Source organism: Hypomesus transpacificus, chromosome 10 (assembly GCF_021917145.1).
Source record: "Hypomesus transpacificus isolate Combined female chromosome 10, fHypTra1, whole genome shotgun sequence".
Taxonomy (NCBI): Eukaryota; Metazoa; Chordata; class Actinopteri; order Osmeriformes; family Osmeridae; genus Hypomesus; species Hypomesus transpacificus.
Window position 1 is genome coordinate 4,286,087 of NC_061069.1, and position 17,033 is coordinate 4,303,119.

Sequence of the window (17,033 nt, forward strand, 5' to 3'; positions counted from 1 at the left end):
TGAATGATTATACCGCCTGTATCAAAGTTCTAGATGAAGTTTTTGGAATGTTGAGTAACATTGTGACACTTTTATTATCAGGGTTCTAAGTGGCGTGAGATTACCATACCTCTGTTTGTGTGTGTGTGTGTGTGTGTGTGTGGGGGGGGGGCTTATGATTGGCTGGTAGTTGCCATTTAATTAATTATAAATAGCAGGACAAGTTATTCCTTACTTCTGCAAGATAGTAAGGAATGGTTGAAATGTGTGAGTCTCACGGCGAATGCGTGAGACTTGAGAGCCCTGCTAATAAACCTGGTACTTGGATTCTACATTATCTGTCCAGAGCCAGTACATACAGAGCCAGAAGCCAGAATAAACATTTACATGATCTACTTCACTGATGAAGATGTTCAGCTTTGAAAGACTAGTTGCATTTATGTGATCAAATGTATTTCACAATGACTGAAGTATTTTTGATGATGCTCATTAGACCTGATGATAATTGACCTATGCAATTGTAAAGCTCTCGTAAGTCGCTTTGGATAAAAGTGTCTGCTAAATGACTAAATGTAAATGTAAATGATGAATATGATCAAACATTTAACAAACTCCCTAAACCCACCTACTTGTTTAGATCACTGTACATGACAAACATATTTATATAGCTCGAATTGTGTAAAGTGTAAAAAGTTACATCAAACTTGGTCAGTGTTTTTGTGGTTCATATACTTTTGTATTTCCAACTTTTGTCTGTAGAGGGTGCCGTTTCTCAGTCAAAAATGCAGGCACACACACTTTTAAATATTCTTTCCTGTCAAGCTCTGTGACCTGACTGAATGAACTCATTAGAGGCATATGTGTTTACAACAGTACATGTGTCTGAGAGAGAGACAGAAACAGAGGGAGAGAGAAAAAGAGTGTGTGCAGTGTAGCATGATCAGGGGTGTCCCCTTCTGACTGACACATCCTTTTTCCCCCAAGTGAACATTGGCAAAGGAGACAAGTAACTGGCGCCAGCCATCAAATCACCCCCTGCCCCCTGACTGATCCCCAATTATGTCAAGAGGAAAAAATGGTGTCCCTTTGAAAAGCGTTCTTAATCAAACCCAATTAATTCCGCTCATTTCCCTTATTATTTCCACCATGGAAAACGTCCTCCCAGTCAGCCTGCTAACTGCAGCACAGGCCCTAACCAAGGGCATGCTTCACCAAACAAAATAACAGATAATGTGGTAATTAGTAAGTAGTTAAGGGTGTTTCTCTTCCAAATTCTGAGGCCGACCTTTATGTTGAACAACTGCCAAATGATCCCCCCCTACACCAGGTGTTTTTTGAAAGTTTGGTCAAGTTAACAAATGCTAAACACAGAAACAGCAATATGACAATCAGAAATGACTAAAACAGTAAGAAAACAACTCATCAATTAACTTCTATATAGAACCTTCTGCACTTTTCCTGTTCCAGATTCTCCTCATGCTTAGTTTATGTGTTTAACCGATAAGCATGCTCTCAAATGGTTTTGGCAAATACATGAATGATCAATAATGGAACATTTAAGCCATGTGGTCTGTTGGTGCCTCAGTCCTAAGTCTGTCTATCATTCACGCTCCATACTCGATCACACCAGGCTATTAGCCAGTCACGGCCTCACCTATAAGCTCCCCAAGACCTCTCCCTGACCTGCTGTGTGTGTGTGTGACAGGTCCTTCTTATTAGTAACAACTGGGACAAGATGTCCAAATTCTCAGGATAGTCAGACAGGTGGTAAGTCCAAATTCAATATCTCAGTTCCATATCATCCTACAGCATTGATCACTTTGGCATGTCGTTGACCCAGATGGGGTCCTCCAAGTGTCCCATCTGCCCTCATACACACACACACACACACACACACACACACACACACATACGCACACACACACACAATGCACAGAGGATTGGCTGGCCCACACAGGACACTTTAGTGCGTCCTAAGGGCAATTAGAAGGCCAGGCCAGGCCTGTGTTCAGGGCCTTCTGACACCCCTGGTGAGGCCTGATGGAGTGGAGCCTCATCTGCCTAACAGCCTGGCAGGACTCCACAAGCCTGGAGGAACACAGGGCCCAGGAACAACAGGTCACCCCCAGATCTCTCTCTGTGAGCGCTTACATTGGCCCATTGTACGCCGGTTCTCATTAACAGCATTAAGTCATCTCGTGGGTCAGTAATGCATAGTGCTCAGAGGGAAACTTACAAGCATTAACGATCTTAGTGTTTCTATTGTATTTTTATTACCATTTGCACATGGAACATGGAAGTGTACAGCATTCTGTTGGTTTGTGATAACACAGGAATTGCATAACAAACAACTAAACATAGAAATACTTTCAATAATATAACACAGTGTACAAAGATTGACTTATTTTCTCAACAAAGTCAATCAATTGAAAAAACATTATTTTTTCGTTGTTTATTAAATATTTTCTCACCCACCCTAAATCATCTTTTTTTATTTTAATTCTTTGGCTTTTTGATACACTGGAGTGAACCTGAAACAAAAAGAATGTAGAATATTGATGCTATTGTTATTTAGATCTAAACTGTCACCATTTAAGAATGGAGAGAAATGCTTAATTGTAGAACTGCAGTTAAGTGTATTGTTTATAGAATGAGATTTTAACATATTCGTAGAGACTGTAGAAAGATACAAAAATGCAAGTTTTGTGAAGGAAACTATTGAGGTAACATGTACATGTATCTTAGGAATTCTCTATTCAGTTTTGACAAATGATGTTATGTTTTAAGGTCTAACCCCAAAGGTCTGTCATTTTTTACGCCTGTTAGAGCCTTTGACCATTTTCTTTCAACAAATATAGACAAAGGAATATAATCAATAGTGCTAAACAATGAATCGACCCAGTTCAGTGACACATCAGGCTGCTACACATAACCCCCCCCCCCCCCTCCACACACACACACACACACACACACACACACACACACACACACACACACACACACACACACACACACACACACACACACACATACACAGTGAACACCATCTGACTTTGAACTCAACATCAACAACCGCCACATTCTTTGAGTCTCGTAACAAAAAAAAACATTTGTAAAGAACATGCCCGTGTCTATTTATTTCTTCACAACAAACACAGAATTTACTAAAACAAATCAACTTGCCTGTTTGGAAAACCTTTTAAACGATGCACTGAACATCAATTCTGACTGATCTGGATCTGTATTGTAAGGACATACAAGTGTGCATAAGAAGCTGTTGCATGATGCATTACATCATATCAGCCAAAAAGTAACACCTCTTAGCAAAGGAGTGGGAACCCATTGACTAAATTGCATCTGAGTGCAGCTGCCTGTAAATGGTGTCAATAAACCAGTAATTTTCATGGCTTCAGTTAGGTGTTCAGAGGTATCCTTGTCTTCCTAACTTAGCTGGCATGACAGATGACAGATGCCTTTCATCGAGCATGGACATGCTTGGCACCATCTCTACCATATTCATCAACTAGATGCGATTACTTAAATTTGGCTTCACTTCCTTGAAAAAGATGAGTTGTAATGTTAAAATGTTATTTGTTTTGCTCTGCAGAGATTTCCTACATAAAATTGTGGGTGACACTTTGTCAGTGATGTGTTCTTAAAAAAAAAAACTTTTTGTCTTACAGTAAAAAATGGAGCAAGAGTGTAAATCATTTTTAGAATAAAACAACAGGAAAATTATAGTTTCACTGGCCCTTCATGAAACAAAACATCCATGTCCTTTATACGCACAGTCAGACCCAAGACAAAAAAAATAAAGGTGTCCTCATCTCCCAGATTCATCCAATGAGCTTTCAGTGTGCTTTGCATCCTCCATTGGAACATGAGATTCAGGGGCCGTTTGTAAACATACATTCACTTGTATCACTGTTAACATCCTCACAGTGTCTCCATGATATATCCTTCTGCCTGGCTTAAGCCATTCATTCACATATGTTGCCATGTTTTATCCATGGATTGAATGTGCTCTTTGGCCTTCATCCGCAATGCTGCAATGCTGGAGCTCCTCTGGTCCACGTCCTCCATGGGGAACTTATCACTGAAGTTGGAGGGGCATTGATAGGGTGGAGGGGGCATGGATTGCATACCTTGGACCATGCCCGGGGGTGTATTGAGGAAGCCATGGCTGGTGTAGGTAGGTTGTAGACCCTGCCCAGGCCCCATGAACCCTTGTATACTGTGCATGGGGGGGCCGCTGGGCATTGGCGAGGTCAACCAGGGATCCAGGGGTAGGGGGTTGCTCATCGGGCCTACATTGGAGGACATGGGGGGTCGATTGAAAGACATCATTGGCGAGTCGTGGAGCTTCATGCTGCTAGTGTCCATCTTCTCCTGACGTCGCCATTTGGCCCTGCGGTTCTGGAACCACACCTAGGGAAGATCGTCATGGAGCGTATCCGATGCATTAGCAAGTGGATTCCACAAAAAAATCCATACCACCAAAACACAGAGCTTTACAGACTACATATTATGTGACCGATATTTAGGCTAGTTATTGGATAATGAAAGCCTCATACCTGCACACGGACCTCTGGCAGGTTGACCTTCATGGCCAGCTCCTCACGGCTGTATACGTCAGGGTAGTGGGATTTCTCGAATGCTCGCTCCAGCTCATGGAGCTGGTACGTGGTGAAGGTGGTGCGGTTCCGTCTGTGCTTCTTCTTGGGATTGTCTTCCTCGGCCGGCTCTGGAGACTTACAGTCGCTGTCCACCTCTCTCTGCAGGTCACTCATTTCTCCCTCACACTTGTCACGGGAGAAAAGGCTCGACTCTGGTGGGAGAAAGTGAAACGGGTCCCATTCAAATTGGACAACTACCATATCTGCTGCTATTGTGTTGAAAACAAATTAACTGCTTCAGTTGCTAAGGAAGCCAACATTAAAGACATTGGCAAGAGACATAATGAAAGTAGGAACTTATGCTAGCAAAGTTTGGTAGGGTGCTACACACCAGTTAGTCAATGAAGTTATAACTTTTCAGCACATCGGACAGCGCCTGCTAAATGCAAACAACTTCAAACAGTAAATTGTTCAGCTCAAATATTGGTCAAATTTCTCATTCTTAACTTTAAAAAGAAACACAAGATAGATTGTCTTAAGATACAAACCTGCAGTTGCACTTATTTCAAGAAATTCTAAAATGTTAGTCAATACTTTTCCATTTAATCAGTCTCATTTGTGAAAGTTAACACACGATGCAGCCCAGCTCCTTCTATACTGGCAGACGTCTTTCTCTGCGTTCTGGGATGTTGGTAATCTCACAGACACAGTGCTGCCTGCAATCCTCAAAGTCTCCACATTGCAAACCTTAATCTAGCCAAGTACGTTGGGTAAAGTCTATCCAGCCTGACTTTTCTAGGAAGGATTGAAGTGTAAATGATCCACGTGTGCCTTGTTAATTAATTTGGAATTATCCAATCACTGGCTTTGGAGTGAATAAGTAAACATGCATCGCAATTGCTCAAGTAATACAGCCATTTCTTCTTTGCCTCTGATCATTTATTAAACATGAATCCCACAATAACCTTGACCCGTATAATACTATCATATAGTATAGTATAATATGGATTGATGCAATGGAAATCCCTGACCTGGTTCTAATACTAACATTTGGCACTCCTACCAAACCAAGACTAAACTCGCAAACTTGTCTTTGAAACTGAGCAACTCATATTACAATGCCAAACATCAGACACTCAACATTCCAAATTGTGTTGTTTCTGAATGAATGAATCATGATTGGAGGACTCACCATGAAAGGTTAACTGCTGTGTGCTATCGACCAGGCTGGGAAGATGTCCGTAGGGATTGGACGGGACCTGCTTTCCCTGGTCCTCCAGCTTCCCATTGTCCACTTTTTGGCCCCCTACATCCCCCACAGTGTTGAGTAAAGGGTCCTGGTCCTTATTGAAGCCCAGGATGACATCAATGCTGTGAACACGGCCTCCTCCACTGGACGCCCCTCCTTTTACCATGTCATAATTGTCTGGTGACAGGCAGCCATCATCCACCATTCCCATGGTATCCATTGACAAATGCATCCAAACCCTATTGGTTTCTCTCTCACACGCTCTCTCTCTTCTTTCAGCGAAAACCCCACCAGGTACAACACGTGATAGCAACTGACCAAGTGGTCACTCCTTACATTCGTAGGGATTAGGAAAGAGCATGAGAGGGGAGGGTTGTAGGTTTGAGTCTCTCGGCAACCCCACTTGTAGAGATTAATGTCCAGTCTGTAAAATGAAGAGAGAAAGAAAATGAGATCATCACTTTCTCCCAATTATTGCCTAAACTCTCTCTGTTCAAATTGAGTTATGGTGTTGCAACAAAACTGGTTCCCAGTTTTCAATGCCTCAAAAATATGATAATACCATCAAATCTTCCTGAAAATGGTATCTAATTACATCTAGACAAGATGCATGCATTGCACAGCCACTTTTTTAACTAAGAGTTTTTTATTTTTTACTCTTTAGGCAAAAATAATAAAATGACTGAATTTAAGTCAAGATCTGCATGTATATTACAAAGGATCTTGTATGATATAAGATTTTCTTGAAATCATGCATCTCATTCTTACTATGGAAACACAAAGAAATAAATCAATATAACGTTTTCTAGTTTGAATCGACAATATTTTAAACATAAATTCCTACTGTGACTCCAATTTACACATTACTTTACTTACTAATATTTATTAAATATAAATTCAAATTCAGCAGCATTTAAAGCTGAAACTAGCTGTTCCTATTGATTAATATGTTAATCAAAAAAGGGGAAAGACTTTTTGACTCCTGATTAAGGAGATGAAATGAAACCCAGATCAAATGAAACCCTTCAATTAACCCCACAACTTTTAGCAACTTCTGGATCAAAACAAACCAAAGATAAAGGTCTAGAAAATACAATAATTTGCATGACACTTTACAACTAAAATAGCCTACTTAATTTGAATGTGATGAACATTTTAATATGGATGAACGTATTCCTACCTCTTTTAAGATTGCTTAAGGCTATATACCGCACACATGTTGCTTCTATCCCTGAAGTAGGCGAATGACAGCGAAGACACTTCCGCTCAGCATATACTCCTCTCTCAGGCTATAAGTCCTTGAAATCCTAAGCACACAAGTGAGCAAAGCAACAACAACTGAAACTAAAACTAAACTGTAACAGGAAAATGAATGTTCTCTCTCTTGAATAAACCCTTCTTTAATTGTGCAGAGCACAGGGGCTTGTAAAAGAATTGAAGTAAAAAGAAAGGATTTAAGAGGTTTAATAATTGGAATCCTTCCCCTTTAAGAGTGATTGACAGTTGTTTTCTGGTCAAGTAATTGCTCCAAATGTGGCCTGCATTCAGCCCACAGAGGGAGGCCATTGCTAATGAAGCCTTGACAAAACTTTCTTTCAAAAAACTATTGTCTAAAAGATAATGGCTTTCACTTAGAGTTTTTGCTAATCCCTTCATTATAGACAATATACGAGAGAAAAGACACAAGAGATTGGCTTTAGCTAAACACTAAAGGTTGCACACACTGAAGTGTTCACGAAACATCTGAATTCAAGTCCTTTTGAAATGTAAGTGGGAGAGAACTGTGAAATCGCAATGAAATATGTGAATGTACTGTATGTTTAAAGGATTATAATATGCTGTAGAACGTTGATATCCTTGGAAATATGTTAATTAAATGTGTGCTACTTTTCCATTTTGGTTTTCCATTTTATTCATTTTTTGTTATTTCACAAATAAAAACTGACAAAGTAACAAACAAAAGTTTGTTGACTATTGTCAATATACTAATATTACAAACAATTAAGATGGTCACCTAATAGAATGTCAAGGCTGTGAATCCAATTTGTATTTACAGATTTAACTCTGAAAACATGTAAACAGATAAAGTAATTATTTAAATCCAGACAATTACTCCACTAGGTCCATTGAATCATTATGCCTGAAACATGTTAAGTAGGTCACACCAGGTGTGTCATCAATTGTTGGATGCATAAGGGGTAATATGCATTCTTTCAACAACAAAGCTATGCAGATCCAGGAATTCCATATTTACACAATACTATTTATTTCTCACATGACACCTGTTGACGCGTTTGACATTGATATGACGCTTCTCCTAAGACACTGCACGGTAATCTCTCTATATCAGTCCAGGGCTTGGATTGACTCCTTGGCACAGGTTGAATGGACAGGCCCATTTTCTACTGACTAGATACGTTTCCCTGCGGACAGCTGGCCAACCCAAAGCTAGGGAAGCTAAGTGTCACAGAGATCAACCCTCACCTTAATGAGCCTAAAGACTTCACTGGAGATTTCCTCTGACCTCATCTGTCTAAAGATAAGTTAAGGTAGCTCCTGAGTTTCAGAAACAGCCTCACGGGAAAGGTATGAACAGGGTTGGGTGACATTTGACATTTTGACTGATATTGACTAATTGAATATCTTAAATGTCATTATATGTATTGGACTTCTGAATGATTGGACTTGATATTGAGCAAATGTAACCCAACCACGTGGCAAGTAATTCATGGCATGCTAGAAATTCCTTTGGGCAAATAATCTGATTCAGTTTCTCACTTTGTACATCATGGCAAATAGCCATGATTTATTAAAACAATACATCCAGAGCCTTCAGAGAAAGTAAAGGCAAAACAATCCTCCATGATGTGTACAACAACATCAGCTCTTCAAGAATCAAAAGCTTTGCTAAAGCTCAGATTGAGAGGGAAAACACCTGACTGCATTCATTTTTCTAAAATGGAATTATATTTTTGCCAACAAACCCAGTGACTCTGATGGCCGGCCTCTTACAGTCTTAGTCGTGGATATGGGTGATAAGCTTCGTTCAAATAAATGACTTAAGTGGTGCACCTTTAGCAGGGCTTTTCCCCGCAACATCTGTACTATCTATATGTTGTTCCGTGTTGGCAGTATGGAAATACCACAGAGGGTTACAGTATATAGTACATCATGTGTAAACACACACTTACCGAATACCAATCTCATCGATATTTGACATAGTTGTATACTATGGCTACAGGCCCGGTCATTGCGGAACAGTTTAAAAAAATTGGGAAAGGCAAAGTGTGGCTTTGTGTTATACGCTGTATGTTTTTAATTAAGACCACTGTATTGTCTTAGTAAGGTTATTCTTCTTGGCTGCAGGCTCTGCAGAGGCCAGTTAGATGGGATGATGATTAGATGTTCTCAGATGTACTAAACCACTTTATATGGAGATCTACAGGTTATGAACTGAAGAGTTAACTGGCAACATCCTAGAAGAGTGCATGTGCTTTCGTGTCTTTATAAACAGTGCATTTAGTTTGACTATTTTGATAATTTTTGTAATATGTCAATTTATTTGTAAATCAGCATGCAAACTTGAGAACTAAACAACTCTATGGATCCTTGGAATATCCATAACAACGTGCAACCTGTAATTGACTGTGCAAATAACATGTACAAGTTGCACCTGCATTTGTATACATTACACAGAATCCCTTAATCTGAGATACAGTTTGACAGTCAAATAAAAACTTATATTGTTCTGGTAAAGAGATGAAAACAGTCATAAACACAAATTTAAAGCCTAAAATGTATTAGCGAAGTAATGTTTTAACATTGGCATTTGTTAAGTCAAGTAATAATCATTTTACAAAGTTAATATATTAAGGCTGTACTTTGCTTGTTTCCTCATTATCCTAATTGAGTACAAATTGGTTAAGAGGGTACAGTGTAGCTATCAAGCTGCTTAGTTTTATCAGATGACAATTTAAGTCTGGGAGATCCTATTAGGAAGAAAGCGGCTAACGCTTGAAGGTGCTGTGTCAGCTAACAAGGGGAAAGGGGGATGGGGAGCAGAGAGGGGAAGATGGAGAGAAGATTGAAAGGAAGGGTAACAGGCTAATAGACTTGACATGTAATTTGTTTGTCTAAGTTATGTGATACTCTGGAACTCATCTCCTTTCATGTCTCATGCTCAACCACTGTCTCTTTCACCCCGTTGTTCATATAAGTATGTATGTATTGTATGTATGTATATATCTATTTTTTAACCATAGGCTTAAGGACTGTGCAGTGTGTACTGCCTGTATTTAACTTTATTTAGCCTATGTATTTGTTAAACAGTCACTTAACATTTAAACTGCATTATCATATTTTGTTTAATAACATTACCTGTACAGCCAGGTAATCCCGTAATCCCGTACAGGTAAATCCGTATATTAGATCATTATCTTAAACCTCTGAGAACAGAGTGTAATTCTGTCAACATTTTTGTTTGAGTGACTGTAAGTTTGGGTACCTGACGACCTGTAAGCGCATTCCCTGCTTCATGCAGGATTTTTGTTGCAAGCTTCCAGTGTGCTTACAGTCAACCCCTTCTGTTCCTGCCTTCAGATTCAAATTGCTATTCTGCACTACTGACTATCCTCCAAATTCCAAGGGAATAACAAGTATTCAAAGCGAAATACATCTTTACACTACATATGTATTTATTACATAGACCAGCCCTCTCCAGCAACCTCTGCAAAACCTGGCTACATGGCACCAAATAATGTGTATTTTCAAACACTTTCAAACACATGACGCAGAATTTTGTTAACCTGGTAATCTGGGTACATTAGATTTGACCCAGCTACAAATACAATAGCAAACTTATAATACTTGTGAAACCATTTTACTTTCAAACCCAAATCAGACAGATCAGTACAGCTATTTTATAAATCATAAACTAATTTACTCACTAAACTCACTAATTTACCTTATCATAAACTTGTTGTAGGCTAGATTTAGTTCTCTAATCTTCCACAATTATATGTATCTGGCGTCAAGCTTCTGACTACAGATCTAATTTAATGTATGCGTATGATTGTGTTATGACATTTTTGTGCTGGTGTTGAAAGCTGAAATTAATGGTTACATTTATAAATGTGATGCACATTGTGGTAGATGTAAATCCTTTACATTTACTTTTATTCATTTAGCAGACGCTTCTATCCAAAGCAACTTCCAAGAGAGAGCTTTACAAAGTGCATAGGTCACTGATAATAACAACAAGATGTTTAAAACGCTATTCCTATCAATTTTTTTCATAAATGAATAAATAAATATATCTATCAAGTTCTCATCAACAAACTAATCATAAGCAAATTATTGAAAACAATAGAAAACATTTTACTCCTAAGGAAACCTTTCAGACAAAGTTTTCATTGGTGATTTGTTTTCTTACAGTAACATGTCATCCACAGTCCCTGGCTACTTTAGGAAACATTGAATCACTTTGGCATGCCATCTTTTAGCTTCAATCACAACAGTCACCAACCAGATAACCCTAAACCCCACCATCCACTCAACTTAAATAAAGTCCATTCTGGTACGAAATAGCTCTAGGTGACAAATTGATACACAGTTACCCTCTAAAAAATATTTCTCAATCCCTAAAGAGGAAGTGATCAATTTGGTCAATTTAGCATGTAAACATAAATATATAAAGAGATATAATCAGATGCAATATAGTAGAACTGTCAAATAATTGCAATTAAATTGTCAAATGGATAATCTGAGATGAGATTGGTATTTTAGATACATTCAAAATAAATACATGCACACATTACATACACTACACACTACATGACACAACTGCATTGTATTATAAATACACATACACAAGTAAGTGCAATACAATTATCACACACTTGTTGAACACTGTATTCACAGTGGCAACTGTTTTTTATATATATGTATATCATTTTGTTACTAATACAATCACAGGCAGATATTGATACTATAATGTGAACCATCAATGAGGAGTCACTGTTCCTCTAGATGCAAAACCTTTACCCCTTCTTGGGTCATTTAAATCATTTTTAAACAAGATTAATTATTAACTGTATATTCGCGGAATAAAAAAGTTTTTGAAATCAAAGAACTTATAGTGTGACTGATCTGTGTGAACCTTTATTTATGGAGAATGTGTTTCCAGAATACACAAAGACGATATCGTCAGTGTTGTTAAGTACTGACTTAATTGGGATATATGTATCAAAAATATTTGGTAGCTTCGTTATGTTGCATTTGGGAGATCTTGAAGCAGTGATTCAACGACACATGGAACATCTGTATTTAAAACTATCAATTTGATATTTTGGTGACTTGGATTTTGACGTGTGGCTGAAGTCCGTTTGTGGAAGAGGAATCCTGTGAATAATCACATGACAACACACTTCTCCTCTGCTGCCTGCTTCACCTCTGTCATAGTGGTCTGAGCTTTGATTCTTATTGCATCCATGTCCATGTTTTGAAGATTGCCCAGGAGTGAGTCATTGATCTCCTCCTCTTCTTCATCCTCTTCTACCATCTTGGCAAGATCCTCTGGAAGGTCAATATCATCTCCCGCCATCTGGATGGTTGCATCATCTTGACCGCTCTGAGAGCGAGAAAATTTGGTTCAATGCATCTGTAGTTATGATATCCACACAACTAAATATACAAGGTAAAAATACAAGGATACATTATTTTGGGGAGATTAAGAACACAGTTAGATAACTGACTTTGAAAAAGAAGGCATGCTTGTTAACCACTATACAAACTGCAGATTTATTATGGTATTAAGTACGGAATAAAGTACATTTTAATAAAGGAAGATGTTTGTAATTGGACGTTGTGCAGTCAAAAGAGTTGCTGTGTTTATAAATGGGAAAAAATTACCTCTGGGAGGCGATACTTGTCTCTCAGAGCTACCCTGAGATTGGCCCTTTCAGCCTTTTTAACAGCAAAATCCTGATCTCGCTGAATCCTGCAGGGGAAAGGTACTCGGATTAATGAATCACCAATGACCTACACATCAATAAATTGTTGCAATCATTTTTGAGATTGGTATTTTTGATACATTCAAAATAAATACATGCACATACTACATAAAATAAATAGATGAATGATACAACTGCATTGGTTCAAAATGAATGAAATTAAATTAATAAAATAAAAAAAACATGTAAGTGAAAGACTCTTCATTTATTTGAATATTGATGTGCACATATTATTAAAATTGCATATGGTATAGTGGTCTATATTAAACATGTAGTATTGTCTTGCTTATTTAGTATGGTGTACATTCATGTGTTACATGCTTTTATTTTAATGGTGGATTCAGGCCTTAAAATGTAAATAATGACTCATAAACGTATGTGCTGTATAAAACCTAATGAAAAACAGTAACATGAATACAGAAATGTTGGTACCCCTGCTCTGGTCATGTTTGAAGACCTCAAGTGTCCAGCCCCGAACAGAAGGACCATGCATTAAAGGGTCACTGGAGGTTGGAAGCTGGACAAGAGAACAGGTGGTTTGCAACTGACCATTCCAAGAAAGTCAATTGTTTTCTGAGCAGTTTAATCTCACTGTCACGTGGATCTTCAAGTGAGATATTCCATGCGGTGAACTGGATTTTATACATGCACTGCAAATCAAATTATTGGTGTGTGAGCTAATATTGTTACACTTCTATTGAAGGTGCCATGGTTGATCAAGGCCACTTTGGATTAAACTTCCGTACTGTACCATGGTTGATTGCACTACAGCAGATACAGTAGCTCTAATGAGGCATCTAGGATGTATTTCTGTCCTTTATTCTGCATTGGTTATATAAAGATAATGTACAAACAAAATGCTGTAATGGTAAATGCTGTCACATTAATTACATTTAATGAACAGTGATATAATCCCACTCAGTCAAATGTAGGTAATGATTAATAAACTATTAAATAATGTGACAATACATTAAACTCTTGATGTTTTTTAAATCATACAACTCTTAACATTTGTATATTAATGAAGTTGTGTCAAACAAAACAAATGTATGTCGTCCTTTAAAATATCCATCTAAGATCATAGTAAACCATGCATGCACTTTATCAACACATTTTTTGGCAAGGATCCTACTGTTATAAATATAATTGTAATAATTGGCTAACAATCTGAATCTGGACACGATGTACTGTGCAGTATGGGTCCACTGATTCAGACTGTGCATGGCAAGTCACCATGGCAAAAGGGGAGGTGCTTGATAACTCATCCACTGTCCGATTGGTTTCACCTCAATGACCTTTTGCCTCCTACGCAGAATCCTAACAGTTGTTGCTAGCCAGACTGACATATAGACCCTAATCTCCTTCTCAGGCTAATTTTAACTTTGACTGTAGCTCCCTGTGACTGTACCATGTAAGCCATCTTACTGTACACCATCCAAACTGTCATGCACACATGCAAACAAATGCATATACATTCACTGGCAAATATTCACACACATTCAAAGTAATACCCAATTCATATTTGTGCATTCACATACACATACTCATAAGATTAGCAGCCATGCCTGAAACCAAAATATTTGTCAATTTTGTGCCCCCACCCCCATACACACTTGTTACCTTACAACATTAGAAACAATGCTAATCACAGTCACTAATCGTCTGTTTGTTTAACGTACAGCAGGTCACCTCACGCCCCAATTCCAATGTGGAGGCTACTTTACGGTAACTGCCTAGCGTGTTTAACTTTATAAACACTGCAAGGATGGACTCTGTAGTTGTTTGGAGCTGATACATTGGTTTCTGTCACACATGTCGTATAAAGCTGTAAACATGTGTTTACTTTTACAGCATTCTCAGCCTGTTGCACGTCCTGACAATCCAAGTTTCTGGGACAATTCAGGTTTTGGGAGATATTTGACAGTAATATCTTTACCTTGCAGGACTTGTGTTGCTTATGTATTTGAGTAATTGGATCAAACGGCAATACTTGATATGCAAATGATTACAGCAACCCTTTATATTCCATACACTTGAACCCTAAACATCTGCCTACTCACTTCTCCTCCACCAGTTGCTTCTGATACTCCTCAAACTCCTCTCTAGACATGCCTTTGGATGCTGGAGTCTCCTTGCCGTCTGCAGTCGCAGTGCTGTCACCCTCCTCTCCTCCTCCTCCGCCTTTCATATTTTTTAACTTGTCCCCCAACATGTGCTTCATGAGGAAGGTCATGGCTGCTGGTGTTCTGGTGTAGAGGCGACACTGTGGAGGAGATTGAGGGGGTGCCGCAGGGCACCAGTTTAGGGTCAGGAGCACCTCAGATGGAGAGCCAGAAGGAGACTTTTTGGAAGCTGGCAATGCTGGGATATTTACAGCAATTTGAAGGTATTCCAGGAGTCCAGCCTTGTTAAATAATATCCCCAGACACCATTGACACCTCTGTCTATTGTCTTTGTCAAGGTGAGGGGCTGCGGGTGTCAATATATTCTGGCTAGATTAAAACCGCTCAAGGGCTTAGCTCATTATAGACTGCCTACTGACAATGGGAGCCTTTCACCTTGTAACAAGGTCCCATTGAAAGCCCATAGACTTGTATACACCAACCCCTCTGAAGCCTATAGGTGGTCTTACACCTTACACCTCTTACAGTGCAACAGTAGCCTACTACATGAGACAATAAAAAAAAGTATTTAAATGAAATTGAAACAAGATGCATCATTCATAAAATAATGTTGTGAGTTTTTAAGATTGGAGATTTCTGAATTGTTTAATGAAGGCTAAGCTGTATGATGAGACCCACAAGAACAGGGCAACAATTGACCGTGGCAATCTACAAACACAGGTCGGACAGGTCACATTTTTATGTGTAAATACAGTAGGTGCTGTGTTACCATAGTAGCTCCTGTACATACAGTGTTATATCAGTAGAAGTAATGTGCCAACTGGTGCAAAGAGAGGAGTATCTTCCTCTCTCACAGCCTAGCCCCTTTGGTTTGTGACTCCCAGTGAACTTGGATAATGATGTTTGTTCACACCTAGAGTGGTTAGAACGATTACCCCTAAACTGACAAATTAACAGACACCAACACTCATAAGATCGCACTCACAAGAATTAAGAATTAATCAAATTGTCATGAGTTGGATCTCATGAGTCTTAAGACACTCCTTAACGCAAATTGGCTTGGTCTTAGGAACATTGCAAGGTGTACTTAAAGCTGTCAGATATCCTCAAGAGACCTTTCCAGCCCATGGACTAGCTGACCGTATTAGCATAGTCCCTTAAATGTGTCAAGAGCCAGAATGGATTCACAAGATTTTGAATTATTTTGGGATTAAAGTTAAATTACTTAATCAATAACGTTTGTAATTTTTTATTTAGTTGTGGCAAACACATCACCGTCTTCAAATTGTGTCTAGTCGTCTACTTCTTCCATAAAATACTGTGCAGCATGGACGCTTTGTGGGTTAAAAAACACACACCCAGGAAAGATTACCTTTTTTTGTAGTGCCAAGAGACTTAGACTACTGCATGACAGGTGAGGGCAGGTTGCAGCTTATCTTCTTAGATAGGACCTGTTTTCAGTTTGTCCAACATTTAGGCTGCCAAACCAGACGAGGAGAAAGAGAAACCTTTATAAATTACTTCAATTGTGGCACACACACATGCATGCTGGAGCGTCCAGAGGCAAAATTCACCTGCCACATGTGACCCATCCTGCTGTCCTTCCTCCCAAAGCAGCCAAGATCAGGATGGGAGCGAATGTGATCAGGAGTCAAATTATTAAAGGTAAGGGGGGGGCGGGGAGTTCAATTGTGAATGTGAGTCAACTTATCAACCCTGGACCTTTACATGGGGCCCCCTGGGCCTACCCTTTGACACCACCTGATGGCGTTTACTGTAAGAGGTGAGCAGATTTGTGGTGTTGCATGTCTGGACCACAGCAGTATGCTCTCTTACACCATCTTGTGGTACAACTGTTTAATAATAAAAAATACAACACAGTTTGAGTTTTAGAGAAGACAGATGCCTTCACACAGATACCCACACACAGACATGTCTTGCCTTTATACCGTAGTTAGATAAATAACCATCCCAAAAACTGAAAAAACTCCAACCTCAGAACATCAAATTCAAAATAAGTATTTTTCAAAACATTATGACCATGGACATTCTCAAA

At 38.9% G+C, this 17,033-nt stretch overlaps 2 protein-coding genes across 2 annotated transcripts; both read right to left on the reverse strand.

The window, feature by feature from the left end:
- Window positions 1–3,926: 3,926 nt before the first annotated feature.
- On the reverse strand, window positions 3,927–6,076 carry rx2 (retinal homeobox gene 2). The gene is made up of 3 exons (XM_047028192.1): window positions 5,788–6,076; window positions 4,554–4,807; window positions 3,927–4,407 (listed from the first exon to the last, which is right to left on the reverse strand). The coding sequence occupies exons 1-3, from the start codon at window positions 6,074–6,076 to the stop codon at window positions 3,964–3,966; spliced, it is 987 nt and encodes a 328-aa protein (XP_046884148.1). The 3' UTR covers window positions 3,927–3,963.
- Window positions 6,077–12,253: 6,177 nt separating this feature from the next.
- Window positions 12,254–15,087, reverse strand: cplx4c (complexin 4c). Its single transcript, XM_047028318.1, has 3 exons — window positions 14,915–15,087; window positions 12,754–12,841; window positions 12,254–12,472 (listed from the first exon to the last, which is right to left on the reverse strand). The coding sequence occupies exons 1-3, from the start codon at window positions 15,085–15,087 to the stop codon at window positions 12,254–12,256; spliced, it is 480 nt and encodes a 159-aa protein (XP_046884274.1).
- Window positions 15,088–17,033: the final 1,946 nt, after the last annotated feature.